Genomic DNA, 20,394 nt, shown 5'->3' with positions numbered 1-20,394 from the left:
TTTATTTATTTTTATTTTTTTAATCCTCACCCGAGGACATTTTTCCATTTTTTGTTCAGGTAGAGTGGGAGGGAGAGAGAGGAACAGAGAGAGAGAGAGAAACATCGATGTGAAAGGAACACATCGAGTGGCTGCCACCCACACCACCAACCAGGGCCGGGGACAAACTGCAACCGAGGTACATGCCCTTAGCGGGAACCGAACCCGGGTCTCTCAGGACCGAAGGCCGACGCTCTAACCGCTGAGCCAAACCGGCCAGGGCTTGAATTTTTATTGGAAGCAAATTTACTCTAACTAGACCAAGTGCGCTTGTTAATACTACCCCTGGGAAACCGTGCGAGCCGAGCCCTGGTCACCACGGTTTTCACTCGTTGCTGGCAGCTCCTGGGGTTCCCTCCTTTGGTGGGGAAGGAGCACAGGCCGTGGTCAGGCCCGCTGGGGAGTGCTGTCCAGGGGCCTGCCATCTCTGCCCCTGCGTCCCCCAAGATGGCGGCATCAGTGGACGTCAGGATGCCCGACAGGTGACCAGGCACCAGGTGCCCGTCTCCCCTCCTTGGTGGGAAAGGCCAGGCTGAGGGGCTCCTCTCATGTCCACAGCCCTCACTTTGTTCCCAGGTTCCCTCGATGCTGCCAGGGGGCAAGACTGGGACTGATGGTGCTGAGATACCGGCTTGGCTCAAGGGGTAGGGACAGGGCCAGAGCTCTGGCCCAGGAAGAGGGGGAGGGGTGTCACAGGATCCATTCCCCATCCTGAGGCCCAGTGGGCTGGCTGGCAGAGAGGATGTGGTGGTGGGGGTAGGGGAGGACAGAGCCACTGGTGGGTGAGCTGCCGCCTTGAATACTAATTACATTTCTAATCAGCCAGGACGACACGCTGGCGTCAATCGGCCACGTGGCCAGCTCTGTGAATCATCCTGGAACTGACAAGAAGGTTCCAAAGGGTGGTGAGCCTGCTCAGCTGTGAGGGTGGAGCCTGAACCAGGCCGCTGGTGCTGGGCCCAAGGGCACCGGGCTGCCCCGGGCTCCAGTGGTGCCCCACACACCAGACTGCACTTCACACTTGATTTTATTCCATGACACTGATTTGCTGAAAGTCCCGTTTCTTGGGCAGGGAAAGCAGTGGGTGGCCTGGCAGGAGGGGGCTGGCCTCCCAGGAGGACCGGGTACCACTCTGCTCTGGTGAGCACTGGCCAGGCCTCAGCCTGCTGTCCAGCCCCACCCTCTCCCCTCTAGTTCATTTAAAAATTGAGCTGCAAAAAAAGAAAAAATAAAAACAAAACCCTGAGTTGTTAAAAACCAAATTAAAAATCCCCTTTGGTGTCAAAGGTCCTATTCCTAAAAGCCAGTGGGTGGGACAGGCAGGTAGGTGGGGTGTGCTGGACGGTGGCTTCAGTCCTCCTGCTCATCAGGGTCACTGTCACAGTCCTCCTTGTCCTGCAGGCCCAAGAGGTCCTCAGTGCCCGGCTGCTTCAGGGTGGCACTGTACTTGAGGGCTGCAGCCTCTGCCCGGAGCACCACCTCCACCAGGCTGAAGATGGTGATGACCTGTGGCAGAACGAAGCTCAGCACAGTGACACAGGTGGGTCTCGGGGGGCTGCCCAGGGACAGGAGGGTCAGGGGTCTATGGGCAAAGTCCAGCTCTGCCACTATGTGTCCAGCGGGGCCCTGGGACCACTCGCTCTGCCTCTTCAGGCCTCTGCCGCCAGTCTGAGAGCGCACCCACTCAAGTCCTGAGGCCACGGGCCTGGTGCCCGGCACTCAGTGAGGGAGACAGCTGGGGTCTGGGAGCACGTCGTAGGTAAAAACTGTTGTACAGAAGTTCTTGGGCAGGAGGAGGTCCATAGCTTTCATCAGATTCTCAAAAGGACCCCAAAAGTTAAGGGCCCTGTTTTAAAGAGGCAGGCAGAGTCTTCCCCCCACCCCTGCCTCTCCCCACAGAGGGTGTCCCAGGGGAAAGAAGGAGGTGCCAGAAAGCTGGGGGGGGGGGGTGCTGGTCAGCCGGTGCCCACCCACTTGGGAGCCTGCGTGCTGGGAGGCCAGGGGAGGGTGCCCTCGGAGGCAGGAGGAGGGCTCGCCAAGCACTGGGTGGACAGGGACAGTGGTGCTTTGGGAAAGCTGCCCAGCCCCAGGTTCTGACCTGCTGCACTGGTTCCTGCTCCATGTCCTCAGGTTCCCAGACAAGCGTGAGCACCGGCTTCTTGCCCACCTTCTGGAAGTGGTGGGACCGCAGGGGCAGGGCCTGGGGGTGCACACAGCTGGGTCTCAGGCCCTGGGCTCTGGGTACCTCCTCCTAACCTTTGACCCTGCAAAGCCCTGGTGCTGAGAAGAGGTCTCCTGTCTTCGCTCACCTCTGACTGGCCTCAAGGGAGCTCCCTGCCCTGCCGCCCAGCCCAGTAACTAGCTGCTTGACTTTCCAGGGGGACCACCCCCTTCTTCACCTCTGGCCAGCTAGTTCCTAGGCTGTGTGTGTTATTTGGGGGAAATGGTGGGTCTGTCCTGGCTCATCAGGACCTGGGCCCGAGATGGACTAGGCACCTGAGGCTGGAGGGCTGCTGCCCCCTGCTGGTGCTAGATGTTAGCACAGACTGAGAGCTGGGTTGTCTGCAGAGATGATCTGGACCTGAACTTCTGTCCCGCTGAACGTTAGGACTTAAGGACAAGAACACTGATTGGTTCCAGCTGGTCTCTATTCTGTCTCTTCTGTTTTACTCCATTTTGTTAGTATCATGTTTATTCCACATTAGTGCTGGGCTCTGCACTCCCCAAAGTGCTCTGGATGCTAACCACAAGGTAGGCAGAACAGCTGTCAGGTGGCCTTACACAGGCGCCAAGAGCTGGAATACCCAGACACTGAGCCTTCTCCTTTTGTTTAGGGGACACTTCCAGAGTGGCCATTCTTTCTGATCTTTTCTTCCCCTATGTTCCTATAAAAAATCTCACAAGGCTTGCATACCCTGCCATCCTGTATCGGTTATGGAGGGACCTGTTTTCTGGTTGCCTGGGTCCTTGGAGCAGACCAAGCCTGACCCCCCACCTGGATCCCCCATCCCAGGCAGGGCCCATGGGTGGGTTTGGTGCTTGGTGGGGGAAGGGAGCAAGGTCAGGGGCTCCATACCCTCTACCACCGTGTGCCAGCATGGGCCACACCTGAGGGCGCAGTGCAGTGTCATTACCACAGCTTTGATCCCCAGTGTGGATAGGGACAGCAGGATCCTTGGCCTGTGCTCCCATCTCCATGCTCGTGTGTCCACTAAGGGCTGTCTCTGGGCCAGGAGCCCCAGACACTAGGGAAGCAGGAAGGAGACCCAAACTGGGGGAACAGGGACAGGCAGGGGGAAAAGAGTGTGCTAGGTGGTCGCGGCTCAGTGTCTGAGGCGGAGGGCACAGGAACAGCAGCCCCGCCATCATGTCAGTCAGTGTGCTTCTGCCCTGGAGCTGGCCTCTGCCTGCCCAGGTCGCTGGCTCTGGCTTGGTGGGACCCGCACACTCACATTGCAGTAGATGCGCTTCTGCACCCCGTAGCGCAGCACCAGCACATCGAAGGCTTGGTTCAGGACGCCCAGTACCATGGCTTCCGACTCCAAGGGGCCACTTTCCTGCAGAGCATGGCATAGCTCCAGCTAAGGCTTGGCCACGGGATGTGGCATCCCCCAGGGCCCACCCTGGCTGCTGAAGGCCCCTGGGTTCCTCCAGGGCCCTTGTGAGCAGCCACCCAGGAGAGAAGATGGGGCAGAGGACAGGGGAGGGGTGTCCGGATGGTGGCCTCACCTTGACCAGGACGGCAAAGAAGAGGCCAGTGCTAAGCTCATGCACGCGCTTGGACGCCATGCGGCGGTCATTGCAGTGGTCGGCCTGCTTCTGCAGGACGCTGGGCTCCACATCTGGCAGCTCCCTATAGCCTGGAAAGAGCGTGGTTAGGGGGCTGCTGGCTGTGGGTGGGGGGCAGTGCTATGTATACAACAGCCATGACTGGGTTATGGGCAGCATAGTGCTCCTGGACTGGGCAAAGTGGGACCCTGCAGGGCAGAGGCCTCCTGCTGCCCAGCACCAGAGGCTGAGAATGGTGGGTGGCCTTTCGTTTGGGTTTTTAATGAGCCCTAATGCGGCAAGTTTCAGGCCCAGGCTCCTTGCGGCTGGGGCTGCCCACTCCTTGGTGCTTCCACAGCCGCAGCAGCGCAGCCTTCGCGCACCAGCTCTGTGCGGTGGGCACCCCCACCCAGCAGGGCCCAGGCCAGCATTCCGGAGCCGAGCCCCTTACCGAGCGCGGCGGCCAGAAGCCGGTGCACCACGACGTCTGGGAAGCGGCGGATGGGCGAGGTGAAGTGCGTGTAGAGCGGCACGTTGAGGGCGTAGTGCCGGAACTGCTCCCGGTCCCGCAGCATACCGGAGCAGAAGTACAGCGCCATCTGCAGGGGGCGCGGAGTGTCTCAGAGCCTGGCCGGGCCGGGCTGGGTTAGGGACTCCAAACCCTTTGCCCCCAACTCTCAACCTCTGGCCAGCCAAGGGAGGCAACGGTTTGTGGGCCTGCCAGCCTCAGCCCTTCTTGTCCCTGATAATCTGTCCTGGAGCCAAGACCCAGGTCTGAGTTCAAAAGGCCCTTTGAAGGGCAGAAATTATGACTGGGGTGCAGAAGGGACACGGAGTTGCTCTAGGGTCCCAGCAAACAGTCTCAGGCCCGACCAGTCCTGCGATCTCGGGAGACCTGGCCACAGGCCCTGAAGCTGCTTGTCCTGGGTCCAGGGGCTTTCAGGGCTGGGAATCAAGGACGCCCTGCTGCCCGGGAGCAAATGAACAGGTTCCTCACTTGGAAGAGGTTCCCAAGTCACACCCTGGGTGTTCACTTGCTCACTCCCTGGCTGCTTGCCTGGCTCTCTCACTCTCACAACCTTCCAGTGCACTCGCCCAGCCAAACGGACAGCCGCTCCAACTCCTCTGTGTACAGAGGCCCTGGAACCCGGGGTGCAGCTGGCGGTGACCTGCTCGGCTCCCCCACTCGGCTTCTATTCCAGCTCCTGCTGGGCCCTGGGTTATGTCCGGGGCAAGTCACAGGGGGAGGTGGGAGCTGCCTCCACACTGAGCCGCGTTTGTTTTCAGAGGTGGCCCCAATCCCCAGACGAGCTGGGGTGAGGAGGACAGAAGGCCATGGCTCCCTTCCTGGCTGGCAGAGGTGTCTTTGGGCAGGGTGGGATGGGTGGGGACTGTGCCTTTCCACTGTGACAGCCCTCCCTGGTGCAGCCCTGGTGTCCTGTTTCAGCAATTCGCTCAGGACTTGCATGCTTACTGCTGCTACCCCTGCCCAGTTGCCTGTCCCACCCAGTTCTTGGGGCTGGGAGAACAGGGCCACTAGACTCTCTGCTCACCCCCTGCCACCAGATCCCAAGGCAGAGGCTGGCCTCTGAGGTCACTGGCAGGAAAGGACAAGAGAAGTCCAGTTTCTCTCAGGCTCTGGTGACTCGGGAGAGGACTCCTTCCCATGGAGCTGCAGAGCTGGCTTGGCCTTGGAGGTGGCTGGCTTCTAGGGGCAGGGAATGAGGGCCCACTGGCACTGCACAGCACAGCCAGGGGGCAGTTCTTGGGACCTAGGGGCAACTGGAGGGCAGAGCGTGTTGAGCCCTGTGGCCATAGGCACACCCTACCCCCGTGGGGTTTAAGGTGCCTGGTGTGGGGCAGGGTAAGGGCAGTCAGACCTAAATGGGCCCTGACGACTCCAATCCTAGCAGAGCTGTAAAATGCCAGAAAATAAACCGTCTGTGGCCAAAAGGGGCAATCTGGTTCTTAGGAAAAGAATGAATGCTGAGTAAGCAAGCCTCTGAGAAAAGGTTTGTCACTGCCCCCAGCCGGCTGCAGCCAGAGCTAGTCCTAGTAGCACGTGCAGCTCCTGCTGGCCTGACACTCCAGTGGGTTGGCTCCTTCCGAAGATGCTTGGGCTGCAGGGGTGTCCAGGCTGCCAGGAGCAAGCCATCATTTCCCCCAGGCTGCTGGCCCATCACCCTGCCTGCACACGAGCCCACGGCCTGCCTCTTCTCCCGGCTCGTGAGAGGGAGACTTGTCTACCTGGGGTCCACAAGCCGCAGTGGGGGCCGAGGACCGCTCTCCTCTGCAGGCTGCTTTGGGAAACACTCTTCCCTCCAGGGTCCCCATCTGGCCCCGAGTTATTGACCACCCCCATTCCCTCCCCCAACCTGGTCTGGTCTGTGGGGACTGGACACTGAAGGCTTGGTGCATGCCCTGTGGCGGCTCCCTGTCTTCTGTCGGGAAACAGAGCCCCAGAGGCCACGAAGGGGGGGCAGCAGGGCTCAAACGGGCCCTCTACCAGGCCCAATCAAGCTGTCCTTGAGCAGGTGAAGCAGGCAAGACTGAGCTGAGGCAGCAGATCCGGCTCAGCCTTGGGCCCACCTGTCTCCAGTGTTGCCTGGGGATGTCTCCCTACTTGTATGCAGAGGTCACGGGCACTCCTAGGAGAGGGGAGAAGAATGGGGGACAGGCCCCTCCTTACCTGCATTGGCCGGGAGCACATGTTGGTGAGCACCTCCTTCCGGGCCAGTGAGTACTTATCATCTCCAAATATTTCAGTCAGACTTTTCTAAAGCAAACCCATGTGATATACAGTCAGGCTTGGGGTGAGGGTCTGCTGAAGGAACCAGCCCTGCTCAGATGGCCATGGGCGGGGTGCAGGGGCCAGCAGCCCCCAGCCCGTGTCCCACACTGGGCCTACCTCAGGCGGCAGCTCTGAGGTCAGTCCCTTCAACCTGTAGCTGGCTGGCCTGGATGGTTTCCAGCCGCCTGACTGAAGGCACCGCTCGGCCCACACTCGGCTTGGGGCACAGGTGGAAACAGTCTCCCTCCTGGGGGAATCGGAGCTGAGGCAGTGGAGTCCTGAGCTGCCCGAGGCTTGGCTCCAGGCCAGGAACATCTGACACCACTTACCATAAAACACTCTCTGGCTTCCAGTGCCCCAGCCCTACTGAAAGCCTGTATCCCACCCCTGACTCCAGGACCCCTCCCACAGCTGAGCCTCAGTTGGCTTCCCTTGCCCGGACCTGGTGGAGAGCACAGCCCACAGCCAGGGCCTTGGGGACTCAGAGGCCTTCTCCTCAGAGCCTCCTCACTCCCTTTTGGGAGGAATCCTGACTGAAGAGGACCAGATCCTGGTGAAAAGTAGACGCTGCTGCACCCCCAATTTCCAGGCCTTCCTCTGCTTCCCCCAAATAGGGCCTCTCCCTGCCTCCCTCCACCCCTCAGCTCCCGCACTCACATTGAGAGCCCCAGAGGAGGTGAAGTCCACGGGCAGCCCCATCTGGTCACAGAATTCCACCAGGTCGTTGAGCATCTTGGTTTGGGGTGGGGGGTGCCTGCGCAGCAGCGCCCTCTCGGGGAAGGCACGGTAGATTTTGTGGGCTACCGCCATGTTGGCCAAGAGCATGAACTCCTCCACGAGCCTGCAGGGGGCAGAAGCAGTCAGGGCTGCTGCCCATTCTTTCTGCCCCAGCTGTCTGCTGGCTGGCTCTCTTGCACCCTCAGTCTCAGCTTAGAGAGGCCCTCCTGCCACCCAACCTACTTTGTTCCTCTCTCACCCCTTCACTGTACTAATCAGTTGCCGACGCCTCTCTGCAGTGTTAGCTTGTGTGCTCTCTCCCTTCTGGCCAGGGCTCCTGGGGAGAAGGCACGGGGTCTGTCTCGTTCTCCGCTGTCACCCCAGGGCTTGGCACCCCGCCTGAGTCACAGAAAGTGCTCAAAAAAGATCTGTGCTGAGTGACTAGCCTTTCAGAACACTCAGGAGCACCCCCAGCTGTAAGAAAACAATGCGCCCCAAGAACCCAGAGGGCGCCCTGTTCCCAGGAGTGCTGGGCTCCCTCCCTCCTGGGGAGAGGAGGGTTTCTGAGGGCAAAGGGGAAAGTCACAGACAGCAAGAGTGAAGTCACACATCCTGGGACAAGGCAAAGGTGCTGTTGGGGTGTTCAAACCCCAGTCAACCTCTTAGGAGTTAACACTGTCGTTTTGTTCACTTTAGTGTAGTTCGGATCACCAAGTACGAACAGATACGGCTCACCAAGGACCCAGGATGGAGGATGGAGAAGTATGCCAGGCTTGGAATCAGGCAAAGTGGGAAGCTGGATCACAGAGGCCCGAGGTCAGCACCCCCACCCCAATCTGGGGCAGCCTATGTGCTGTTCCCCCACCTGGGGCTCCCATGGATCACACATGTGTACAAGAGCTGAGGCCTCTGAGAAGGGGGCACCAGCATGACCTGGTGCCATGGAGGCCAGAGCGCCCTGAGTGGGAAAAGTCCTGCCCAGAAGAGGAGACTCTCCCCTGCCTTTAATCTGAACCCCAGGCTGCATGTCAAGCCTGTGCTTCTCCCACCGAGGCAGGAGAGGTCAGAGAGGGAGCTCCAGCAGGCCAGGCAGCAGCCGGAGGCAGGCACGAACTCCCCCTTTCTGGAGGTGTGGGCAGGGCTGCAGGGTTAGCCTGGTCACCTCGCCAAGCTCTTGGAAGGCAAAGCAGCCAGGTGTGCTCTCCCCCCGGGAGCATGCCCATGCCTCTCCCCTCTCCGGCATGCATCTCCTAAGTTCTAAGATTCTCCACGAGACTTGCACCAAGGGGATCAGTGGGCAGCGGCAGACTGTCCTGGGCTCACCTTCCCTGCACCTGTCTCCAAGGCCCTCTTTCCCTGACTCTCCAGGGAGCTGACAGCAGCCCCGCCTCCGCTCACTTCTCCCCGGGATGTTCCTAGGAGCCAGAGCAGCCCGCCCAGGCTCACTTCTCCCCGGGACGTTCCTAGGAGCCAGAGCAGCCCGCCCAGGCTCACTTCTCCCCCGGACGTTCCTAGGAGCCAGAGCAGCCCGCCCAGGCTCACTTCTCCCCGGGACGTTCCTAGGAGCCAGAGCAGCCCGCCCAGGCTCTCTCCTGCTGCTCCTGTCCGAGGCCTCCTGCTTCACTGTCCCCAGCTTTAGTACATGGACTCTCAGCATAAAAGTAAAGGAAAGCAGCCAGTGATGGGTTGGGGAGAGGAGTGTGCAGAGCCCCCCGCCCCCTCCACGAAGCCTGCCTCAGCAGGAGCGCAGCTCTGGTCTGCCAAGCTGCCCCAGCAGTACAGCGGGCACCCCCAGAAGTTCTCTCAGCAGGCCTACACTCCTAGCTCCTCCTCTAGGGAGCTGCTTTGGACTGGCCCATGGTAGGGCAAGGGTACAGCTTGGGTGTAGGGTGCAGGGAGCCAGCGTGGGGGTGAAGAGTTTCTTCATTCCTATCGGGACGTCCTAGCAGCCTTTTTAAAGTGGCATCCTGACACCCCCTCCCCCCACCAGTCCTTCAGCACATCAGCAAATCACTTCCTGTTGGAAAACCCGAGTTCAAGCACCTGAACCCAACCACCGAAAATCTCCTAAGAGGAGGTCTGGACCTGGTTCCACGCGCTCTTGCTGTAGGGCCCTGAACAAGGCACAGGCCTTTTCTGACCTTCCTTTTTCTCAGATGCAGGGCAGGAATAAAAGAATAAATAGCACCTGCTTTACAGAGTGGCCATGAAGACTACTGGAATAATGTATATTTTAGGGGCAGACCCAGTGCCCGCCCTGTCCTCAGCCTCAAGACGTGAGGTGCCGTTCTGTCTCCCTGCTGTCCATGCCAAGTGGCCACGGGTCTCTCCCAGGTGCCCTGTGACCGTCATCTCTGCCATCTACACCCCCCCTTTATCTGTGCCTCCCCGAAGCCGGGCTGCTGCTCTACCTTCCTCTGTGTCAGTCTAGCATCATCTAACTCTTCATATTTAGTTTTCTTATTTAGATCTTGTCAACCCAAGAGGAGTCTCAGTTCCTGCTCAATAAATGTCTGATTTGATTTATTGTCTGCTCTTGGTCAGACATTGCAGGCCATTATCACCTGAATTCTTCAGATGCATACATTTGTTTGTTTGTTCAACAAACATTGCTGTGCCAGGCAGTTCTAGACTTGTCTCCCCATGCAGTCTGAGAATCTTTGTGGGTAGGGGGCACAGATGTTCTTTGGGGCCCCCAGTTTCCACTCCAGCGGCAGGTTAGGGTGAAGACCCTGGGCTGCGTTTTGCCAGTGTGGCCAGCAGGGGGCAGCATGTCCCCACAGCAGGGTTGTAGGGCGAAGCAGCAGGCTGAACTGGGCTTCAACCTGTCCCCCACTCTGCTCTTCCCTCCTGAGTCAAAGGAACTGAATGCTTGGGCAGCCTCCCCAGGCAGAGCCCTCCTCCTCAGTTCCTGCCTCACCTCTCAAGGTCTTAGGTAAGGAGAACAGGAGGGGAGGGGTGAGAAGGGTGAGAACAATGTCCAAATGTCCAGGCAGTGACAAAAGACCCCAGCCAAACTGCCTCTCCAGTGACTGCACTGCTTGTCCTCCCTGGACCCCCGGTACGGTGCTGCAAATCACCTGAGGCTGGTAAGAGAAAAACAAGTGTGCTCTTATTGACCTTGAGAGTAGAGTCTGGTGAAGCTTTGGATAGAGGCTGACCTTGGACAGGTTCCTTGGTGCCTCTGGGGGGGCTCCAGTTCTCTTTGAGTGCCTCAGTCCCTCCCTTGCAACAGAGTGGCAGGAGTTAAGGAGGGCAGCCTGGAGAATCCTCTCCAAATTAGTTCACTGATACCAAGCGTTCACCCCAGAAAGATGTCAGTGTCACCAATTGGCAGCAGCCATTTCTCTTGGTGCTGCTGCGGCACATTCATGTTTCAGGACAGCTGCAGGGGCCACCTCCCCACAACCACCCTTCAGTTCCTTCTCATGCCCACAGGTGAGGGGTGGGGATAAAGAGAACCCGTCAACGTGTGAGCACGGGAAAGCAGGAGCGGGCCTGGAGCGCCCTGGGGTCAAGCCCTGGGGTGGCTGGGAGGGCGCAGCGCAGATGGCAGTGGGGCCCTACGGAGCGCGTGAACAGAAAGGCCAAGGGAAAGCCAAGCAGCCAGCAACCAGACTCCGGAGTTCAGGACTCTGTCAAAACCTTGGCCAGGCACATGGCAGGGAGAAGTGTGCTGGTCAGGGGTGAGTGTCACAGCTCTCATCTGGGGCCAGCAAAGGGCCCTTTCACCAGAGCGACAAGTCCCCCACAGGTCATTCCCTGGAAGGACCGGCAGGGGGCCCCGAATATCTTCCCTCCACAGGACCTGGGACGTGGCAGGAGCAGCTTAGAACCCAGGAACTTCTGGGCAGGGAAGAGCCTTGGTTTATAAGCTGCAGCCCTGCAGCCTCCAGTCCAGGGTCTCTGGCTCCCATTCAGTGTTTTTCCTTCTCAAAGCCGGCTCTGAGGCTGAGTGCTGCACTCAGGGAACATGAACAGCAGGGTGATTATAAGAGGAGCTCCGACAGTTGCCCCCAGCAGCAAGCACCCCTTCACCCTGATCTTCCTCTCTGGGGGAGGGGCGGCAGTGCTGCACACACAGGCCCACAGCCAGGCCTTAGACAATGCCCTGAGCTGTTCTGGGTGGTTACGACACACCTCTGAGAGCAAACTGCACACACTGGGCTCTGGTAACCCGAATGAGGAAGAAGCCCTGCACGCTGCCCTGATCATAGTCCCTCCCCCCAATGCCTCCCAGCATGGCACAGGCATGAGATCACTCAGTCCTGTTGGGGGTGAGGGGGGTGAGCTGGAACTCTGCAACGGCCTGACAAGTGCTCTAAATAGGGGCTCAGGAATGGCCGCCAGCCAGGGTCACATTCCAGAACAGCAAGCCAAGCCCTTGGAGACGAGAACTCAGTCCCAGGTCTGGGATCTGCGGAGCACCTGGAGCCAGTGCCACTGGGGATCCACCACTCTGGAGGTCTGGGGCGGGCTCTGCTGAGCTGCATGCCAGCTGGGGGCCAGGTGCTCACAGCATCCCACTTACCTGGGCTCTGGACCCCCGGGCGCTGGAGGGCGAGGCAGAAGGACAGGTGAGGGGCTTCTCACCAGGGAGGAGCTGAGCAAGCCTAGAGATGTCAGAGTTCCTCACCTGCTATGGCAGATGGCAGGTAAGACCACAAGCAACTTAAAGTACACACACTCCTCACACAGCAAAGATGACTGGTCTAGAATGGTTGTTTCCCAAAAAGGTGTTACTGTCACTTAAAGAATAAAGTGTAGCCTTGGCCAGTGTGGCTCAGTTGGTTGGAGTATCATCCCGTACACTGAAAGGGTTCAATTCCTGGTCAGGGCACATACCCCGGTTGTGGGTTGGATTCCTGGTTAGGGTGCGTGTGAGCAGCAACTGATTGATATTTCTCTCTCACATCGATCTTTCTCTCTCCCTCTCGCTTCCTCCCTCTTTAAAAAATCAATAAAAACATATCCTGGGGGGGGGGAGATGTAAAAAAAATGAAGTATAAATATACATGAAGTGCGGGAGGTTAGTCTACCTGACAGTTTTAGTGTGGGGCATCCCTTCGCCTTTAGGGTGCCAGCGTGCGTGCAGCAGTTGCGGCTCGCAGGCGACTGAACCTGTCTGGGTCGCATGTTAAAGGGCGATGTTCGGGAAAGGCCGCTCCATCTGACAGGGGTCAGGCAGTGCTCCATGAGAACTGGGCTACAACGCTGCCCTTTCAGAGGAAGGCTGCCCACCCTGGGTCGTGAAGGAATGGACCGGGTACCCTCTGCTCCTCTGGAAGGCTGTGGCTCTGCTTTGTGTCTGTGGCCACGGAAGGTCCTCTGGTTAGGCGGTGGGGGATGGGGTGTCCTATGGTGAGGCGCCTGTTCTTGAACTCTCCTGACCCTACTTCCTTCCTTGCTTGGGCCAAGCCACTTGGAGAGGAGGAGAGACTACTTGTCATCAGCTCAGCAGCCTGCTGCTCTATAGCTGTGTGATTTCAGATACATTTCTTAACCTCTCTGAATCTGTTTATTTACCTGAAAAATGGGGATGCAATGCACAAGTGCCTGGCCTTGATTCAATATCACATTATTACTGTGGATGGGACTTACCCAGGCAGCCCCAACGCCATGCTCTGGGCTGACCAGCAAGACGCCCAGAGGTGTCTGCTGTCCTCTCACCAGTGCCCCTACCCTCACCGGGGTCCAGGCCTCATCGCTTACCAACGGGCCTCCCTACTTCTAGTTACGCCTGCTGTTTCCTTCTTCACCCCCAAAGTGCTGTATTCTTTCTTGAGGGTAAATCTGGCCACTCTCCTCTCTTGCCTGAAGCCCTTCAGCAGCTACCACTGCCCTCAAGACAGTCCCACCTCCTGGTAAAATGAGGTTTCCCAAGCTTTCGTCATGTGCCCAGATCACCTCTCCCTTCTCCCTGCCCCTGGCCCTCCCTCTTCAATCTCCTGAACTCTTGGCTCTTTCTGGCTTCTGTCCCTTTGCACTGCTCTTCCCTTAGCCTGGGATCCTGGACTCCTCTTCTCCCACTTATCCTAGATGTCCCTCTCCCTGGGGAAGCGGCATAAGGTGCCCACCCTATGTGCTCCCTGGCCATTCCATTTTATTCCATCTCGGCACTTAGTCCACACCACTGACCATGGGCTGGATCTCCCCTCCCCACCCAATGCTACTACCTTGGTCCTGGTGCAAGGCCTGGCACAGTGCAGACACTCAACAAACCTGTGCAGAAGAAGGGGCACGTTCAGGAGTCGGGAGGGCTAGGTCTCTGCCACCATGCCCTTTTCTGCTTGGGCACATACTTCTGACTCCTTACACTTGCTGACAGAGGTTGTCACGAATTAGAAAACATTTTTTTCTTTACTGATTTTTAGAGAGAGAGGAAGGGAGAGGGAGAGAGAGAGATAGAAACATAGATGAGAGAGAACATCAATTGGCTGCCTCCTGCATGCTCCCCACTAGGGATTTGGCCCACAACCTGGGCGTGTGCCCTAACCAGGAATCCAACCACTGACCTCTTAGTGCATGGGTCGACGCTTGACCACTGAGCCACACTGGCCAGGCGGGTTGTCACTAATTCAAAGCTCTCGACTGGGATCACCCCCAAACAAGGCGGGAAAGAAGCAACATCCTGCTCCTGCCCCCGCCCCCCGCAGTCCACAGCCTGCTCCTGCCCCTCCGCAGTCCACAGCCTGCTCCTGCCCCTCCGCAGTCCACAGCCTGCTCCTGCCCCCCCCGCAGTCCACAGCCTGCTCCTGCCCCCCCACCGCAGTCCACAGCCTGCTCCTGCCCCCCCACAGTCCACAGCCTGCTCCTGCCCCTCCGCAGTCCACAGCCTGCTCCTGCCCCTCCGCAGTCCACAGCCTGCTCCTGCCCCTCCGCAGTCCACAGCCTGCTCCTGCCCCCCCGCAGTCCACAGCCTGCTCCTGCCCCTCCGCAGTCCACAGCCTCCTGCTCCCTTCTCAGTCCACAGCCTGCTCCTGCCCCCCCCCCCGCAGTCCACAGCCTGCTCCTGCCCCCTCACCGCAGTCCACAGCCTGCTCCTGCCCCCCACCGCAGTCCACAGCCTGCTCCTGCCCCCCACAGTCCACAGCCTGCTCCTGCCTCCTCAGTCCACAGCCTGCTCCTGCCCCCCCACCGCAGTCCACAGCCTGCTCCTGCCCCCCCACCGCAGTCCACAGCCTGCTCCTGCCCCCCCACCGCAGTCCACAGCCTGCTCCTGCCCCCCCACCGCAGTCCACAGCCTGCTCCTGCCCCCCCACCGCAGTCCACAGCCTGCTCCTGCCCCACCCCACAGTCCACAGCCTGCTCCTGCTCCCTCTCAGTCCACAGCCTGCTCCTGCTCCCTCTCAGTCCACAGCCTGCTCCTGCCCCCCCCACAGTCCACAGCCTGCTCCTCCCCCCGACAGTCCACAGCCTGCTCCTGCCCCCCCACAGTCCACAGCCTGCTCCTCCCCCCGACAGTCCACAGCCTGCTCCTGCCCCCCCCCCAGTCCACAGCCTGCTCCTCCCCCCGACAGTCCACAGCCTGCTCCTGCCCCCCCCACAGTCCACAGCCTGCTCCTCCCCCCGACAGTCCACAGCCTGCTCCTGCCCCCCCCACAGTCCACAGCCTGCTCCTCCCCCCCCAGTCCACAGCCTGCTCCTGCCCCCCCACAGTCCACAGCCTGCTCCTCCCCCCCACAGTCCACAGCCTGCTCCTGCCCCCCCACAGTCCACAGCCTGCTCCCCCCCCCACAGTCCACAGCCTGCTCCTGCTCCCTCTCAGTCCACAGCCTGCTCCTGCCCCCCGCTCCCCACAGTCCACAGCCTGCTCCTGCCCCCCCACAGTCCACAGCCTGCTCCTGCTCCCTCTCAGTCCACAGCCTGCTCCTGCCCCCCGCTCCCCACAGTCCACAGCCTGCTCCTGCCCCCCCACAGTCCACAGCCTGCTCCTCCCCCCCCAGTCCACAGCCTGCTCCTGCCCCCCCACAGTCCACAGCCTGCTCCTCCCCCCCCACAGTCCACAGCCTGCTCCTGCCCCCCCACAGTCCACAGCCTGCTCCCCCCCCCACAGTCCACAGCCTGCTCCTGCTCCCTCTCAGTCCACAGCCTGCTCCTGCCCCCCGCTCCCCACAGTCCACAGCCTATTCCTGCCCCAACCCCCGCAGTCCACAGCCTATTCCTGCCCCAACCCCCGCAGTCCACAGAGCACTGCCATCCAGAATAAGCCAGAATGCATACCTCCCAACTAGAGCCATTCCTTTGTTTCTTCCTCATCCTCAAACCTTTCTGAGCTGCCGCTGTGGGTCAGACCCAAGAGAAGGGGACAAGACACCAGTTAGCGCCTGTGACAGATGGTAGCACATGCTCGGTGCAGCCACTAAACCCTCCTGAAGCCCTGAGGGGCATTTTTAATCCCTCTCTATGTGTGGGTACAAAGAGGAAAGGGGGTGCCCCCACACCCCACTATGCCCTGAGAGCATCTAGGATCGTGAACAGGGCTATGTGACTTGAAGGCCCTGCTGCCACCAGGGAGCCTTGGCCTGCGCTCCGGAAGCCCCAGCCTTGGGAGGAGATATGTCCAGAAATACAAGATCAATTCCAAGAGATGGCAAGGAAGAGAGAAATACTTTACACTCAGGAGTGAAACAGTAAAGGTGCGAAGGCAAAAAACCCAAAACAGCAGGCACATTTGAAAAACAAGGCATCGAGGGAGGGAGGGCTGTGCAGTGGGGGAGGGGACTTCATCTGAGGGCTCTGGGGGAGACTGCAGAACGAGGTGTGACCTGAAGGAGGGCCCAGTGATGGTGGACAGGGACCTGAGGCCACGTGCAGTAAGACGGAAGCTGAAGCGTCTGAGGGCCGGCAAGAAGCAGTCAGTCACAGGTAGCAAGAAGGGCAGGTCGTGCCAAAGTCCAGCGATACCCTGGACTGTCACCAGGCACAGAGGGATAAGACAAGAGGGATTTAGAGGGTGATGAGGTGGCCAAGAAGGAAACTGGCATGAGGGGAGGAAGTAAGGTGGAGCTGGGCAGGCTGCCCCAGTGCCAGCGCTGTAAAGAGGGGGAGGGGCCAGGAGAGGCCACTGGATTGGGCAAGTAGAAGCCCAAGTCTCCAAGGGGGGCTGGGGGGCTGGGGGAGGGGGGCAGTGTGGGAGGGGTGTTAATTCAGAAAATCAGATCAGAGAGTGAGGAAGACCGGCAAGGGCAGACACCTCTCAAGACATTTACTGGTGAAAGAGGCAAGAGTTACAGAGGCTAATTTTTCTGTCACGTTTTCTGGTTGCCTTCCAAAGTATTCAACAGACCTAAACATGCTTTCAGGGTAAAGGAGCGAGTGTGAGAAAGCACCTGAGGCTGAGCGAGTGTGAGAAAGCTCGGGGCCAGCCTGCACTGGAGGGGGAGGGCTATCCACAGAAGGGCCGCCTCCGCGCAGGCCCGGGCGGGGCACTCGTCCTGTGCAGTGGCCACGGCAGGCCCCACAGCCCGCGGCTGCTGTCCCTCCCTCAGCACTCGCCCTCCAGACAGCAGAGGAAGGCCGGTGCCCGGGCAGCAGAACCCTCCCCAGCCCAGGGCGGTGCTGGCAGGCAGGCCAGCTTCCCAGCCTGCCGGTGCAGAGCCCTCGAGCTCCGGCTCTCTGCTCCTCTGCACTTACCCTCTCAACCCTGCCTGGCAAGAGAGGCTGGGCCTCTGAGGGTACTCCGTTTCCAGATCCATTTTACCAGCTAAAGCAGATGAGAAGCTCGCCCCACCCCTTCCACATTCAGAACTCTCAGAAAGTGGCTTTGGAAACGACTGGAAGCCAGGCAGCCAGGGCAGTGGCATGGCTGCTACCCAAACCTGAAAATGCATCAATTTCCAAAGACCAAAACCAAGTGAGAGACAAGAAGAGCCTCTTCTGCCCTCAGCCACCAGGGTACTTGTCATAACTCGGTGGGAGTCTCATGAAATCGAATCAGGCCACTCACAGAGATTGTTCAATTAGCGCTTAGTGAAAATTGCTAACTTGGACATTTGATAAGAATTGCTCCCAGCCAGTCTCAACTTCACTTCTGAAGAGCAGATTGTCCCACTTGGGCACATCCTTGCAGTGGCCTGGAGCCCTTGGGCTCTGCAGCGGCCACAAAAGCGGCTGGGCCTCTCCCAGGAGCTTTGTGCCTGAGCATGGCCCCCTCCTCCTCCAGGCTGAGCAGTCTGCAGGGGCGGAGGCAGTGGCCACCCTTGTGGGGAACCTGCTGCTCTCCTGCAGCCCTAAACTGAGTGTAGTGTGGCCGAAAACTGGAGGATCCCGGGTGCCGGGCCTGATGGGAGTCAGCGCCGAGGAGCACCGGAGAGCGAGCCACTGGGCTGGAAACAAACGCTCTCGGCTGCAGTCCTCGCCTAGGCCAGGCCAGGGCGGAGCTGGAAAGCGAAGGCCTGGAGAGGGAGCTGCAGGCAGAGTAGGCTGGGGGGGCCACTGGAGAAAATTCGGCAGACTGACTGATGGGCGCCCACCCACAGCCGACTGGGCACCCCACTTCAAGCATCTGAGTGGAGGGTGCTTCGGCCCCAGGGCCGCCCACACGTCAGAGCTCGGGCCTCTTGCTGACCCCTCTCCTCCGGGCTCGCTGCACCTTCTAAGCGTTTTGGACATTCCCATGAAACCACAGGGAAATGAATGGGGTCTAGTTCACAGGCATGGAAAACCCCAGAGGAGAAGGTCTCTGGAGCCAGACATAACAGGCCCTGTGGGTGAGGCTGGAGCCAGGTTTCCTCTTCTGTGAGGCTGAATCCACTCCAGGCCTTTCTATAGGTTGGGCAGGCGGGGCCCAGCTGCATCGAGGCACGGTTCAGCTGCTTGTTTTTCTAGCTCTAAAGGAAGTCTCCAGAGGCTCGGCCTCCGGAGCACGGGCCCTCGGGCCCTGCCAAAGGGAGGCCCAGAGGCTGCGGTAGGCAGGGGGTGGGGGCTTGCTGGGGAGCCGGGCTGACAGGCAGAAAGCCCTTTGTCAGCGTAAAGAGAAGCCTCGCTCCCTTCACAAGTTCAGGGCTCTGCGCAGGGAGGCACAGGGCAGGCCTGAACGCGGCAGTGCCGGGCGTGCTCATGGCAGAAAGCTCCCCCTAAGCAGAACCAGGTGGCAGCTTCTGCTGTGCGGCCCGGAGCCGGGCAACGAGGGCTTGTTGGGTCTGCCATGGTGTTGACACACATGCCTTTCTCTACTTCTAGCCGCTGTCCAGCTGGAATTGGAACCGCTGACCAGAGGAGGTGTGGCCAAGGTGCACAGAGGCCCAGCCACCTTGGGGAGCCACCACAGGGCCCCCAGCAGCTTGGCTGCCCTTCTTGGACTCCCTGGCCAGGGGTCTCTTTCATGCCCCAGCCCAGCAATGGGGGCTGGCTCTGTAGCCTTGGACAAGTTCTGTGGGGCCAGCTAAGTGACCAGTGACACTGGGAGGGGTCAATTTTGATTTTAAAGTTAGGCTTGGGGCATGAAGCTCTTCGAAAGAGAAGGGTGTGCCGGAATACACAGGTGTTTGCTCTCTCTCTCTCTCACAGACACACATGTACATACACACGCACATACCACAAAAGACAGCTAGATAAGGGAGGATGAGACACATGTGCCTGGGAACCCAAGCTGCTTTGTTTTTGCAAGTTAGAGCATGCTTTGCTCTCCTTCCCAAAGACGCCCCTGGCCTCCTGCCGCTGGGGCAGCTCCCCTGAGCAGGGCCGCCAGGCACACGGCCACTAGCGGCTACGAGGGAGAACAGCGGCTGGTCTCAGGCTGAGCTGTCTGCGCAGTATCTCATCGAAGGGAAGGCTCCCGGGCCCACTGTGAGGATGTCCCAAGTGGGAAAAGTCTACTCTTCAGAAGAAATGAAGTTGGGATTGGCTGGGAGCAATTCTCACAGGGGAAGCGAGAATTCCACCACTGAACCACCAATGCCGGGAGCAATCCTTATCAAATTTCCTAGTTAGCAGTTCTCACCAAGAACACAGTATCTCGTGAGCAGGATGGGGCACGCTGGCCCTAATCTGCACAGAGGAACAGTGTCTGAGGCCAAGTGTCATGAGTACATGGGTCACATAAGCAGAGCGTGGGGGGACTGTGACCTGGAGACTGGTCTCGCTGACTCCAAAGCCCGTTCTCCACTGCCAACCTGCAGGTGGGGAGGGAGTGCCCAGGTAGCCGAGGCCCAGGCCTACCTGGTGCAAGTGGAGGAAGGGTTTTCTGGACTGGGCAAAACAAAAATCTGAGTTCTTTAGCTAAGTAGTGATTCCTCAGCCATAAATAGGGAATCTATGTTTCTGTATCTCCACTGACCTTGGCGATTGAGACCTACAGAGGCAGGGTGGGGTGGGCGGTGGCACCAGAGTGGGCCAGCCAGGGTGGCAAGCCTGCGGAAGCTCTCAGCACTGGGGATATGGCTTCTTGCATCAACGGCTGCAGCGCCCCTGGCCCTGTAGGCTCTTGCTGGCCGGCTCCTGGCCTCAGCCCAGCTCCCTCACCGTCACGAGGAAATGGGCACCTCCACACCCTGTCTTTGGGCCTCCCCTAGGCTGACAGGCACCCAGACTCTCTGGGATTCCTCCTGGGGCTTCCACACTGCTTTCTGTGCCTGCCACATCCTAGTCCACCTTCTCCACGCAGTCACGTGGAGCTTTCAAGGCTCAGCTCTGACCCAGATCATCACTGGATCACCAGTTGTCCTGTCTGGGGAGCAGGCCTTGCTCATCCTCTACCCCAGGGCCCAGGGCCAAGGGCACATGTAGGTGCTGATGAAACGGGGAACAAATAGGCGCTTCAGAGACATGATTTGCTTGATGTTCCACAGAACATGCTGAGGGGAAAACAAGGCCTGTTTTGGGAGTGGGAGCAGAGCACCCGGAAGGGCCTGGGAGCAGCAGTTCGGTTCCTGCAGCTTCCCTTCAGCTTATTCCTACTGGAAGGCAGGCAGAGTACTCGGCAGGGGAGCTAACACAGCTTCTGCTGACCTAGTGGGACTCGCTGGATCGGCTCTCGTGAGATTCCTATTTGCCTGTAGGTGGTTATCACTTAGACCAATACGAGGTGACAGTGTACTGGGGCACATTTGTTGGTCACCTGATCAATGAATACTCTT

The 20,394-nt window shown here is 59.3% G+C and overlaps 1 protein-coding gene across 4 annotated transcripts in view; it reads right to left on the bottom strand.

The window, feature by feature from the left end:
- Nucleotides 1-892: 892 nt before the first annotated feature.
- DIS3L2 (DIS3 like 3'-5' exoribonuclease 2) overlaps nucleotides 893-20,394 on the bottom strand; it is a 340,082-nt gene continuing 320,580 nt past the window's right edge. For all 4 annotated transcript variants that reach the window (XM_036253315.1, XM_036253314.1, XM_036253317.1 and 1 more), the window contains exons 15-21: nucleotides 7,256-7,439; nucleotides 6,497-6,583; nucleotides 4,259-4,406; nucleotides 3,769-3,899; nucleotides 3,492-3,596; nucleotides 2,138-2,239; nucleotides 893-1,545 (exon numbers count right to left, since the gene is read on the bottom strand). In XM_036253315.1, coding sequence (XP_036109208.1) covers nucleotides 1,390-1,545; nucleotides 2,138-2,239; nucleotides 3,492-3,596; nucleotides 3,769-3,899; nucleotides 4,259-4,406; nucleotides 6,497-6,583; nucleotides 7,256-7,439 — 913 coding nt within the window. In that variant the 3' untranslated portion in view covers nucleotides 893-1,389. The remainder of the gene's footprint in view (nucleotides 1,546-2,137; nucleotides 2,240-3,491; nucleotides 3,597-3,768; nucleotides 3,900-4,258; nucleotides 4,407-6,496; nucleotides 6,584-7,255; nucleotides 7,440-20,394) is intronic.

This window comes from Molossus molossus, unplaced genomic scaffold (assembly GCF_014108415.1).
Source record: "Molossus molossus isolate mMolMol1 unplaced genomic scaffold, mMolMol1.p scaffold_m16_p_11, whole genome shotgun sequence".
Lineage (NCBI taxonomy): Eukaryota > Metazoa > Chordata > Mammalia > Chiroptera > Molossidae > Molossus > Molossus molossus.
Note: the sequence above shows the minus strand (reverse complement) of the source record. Positions and strands in the feature narration are given on the sequence as shown.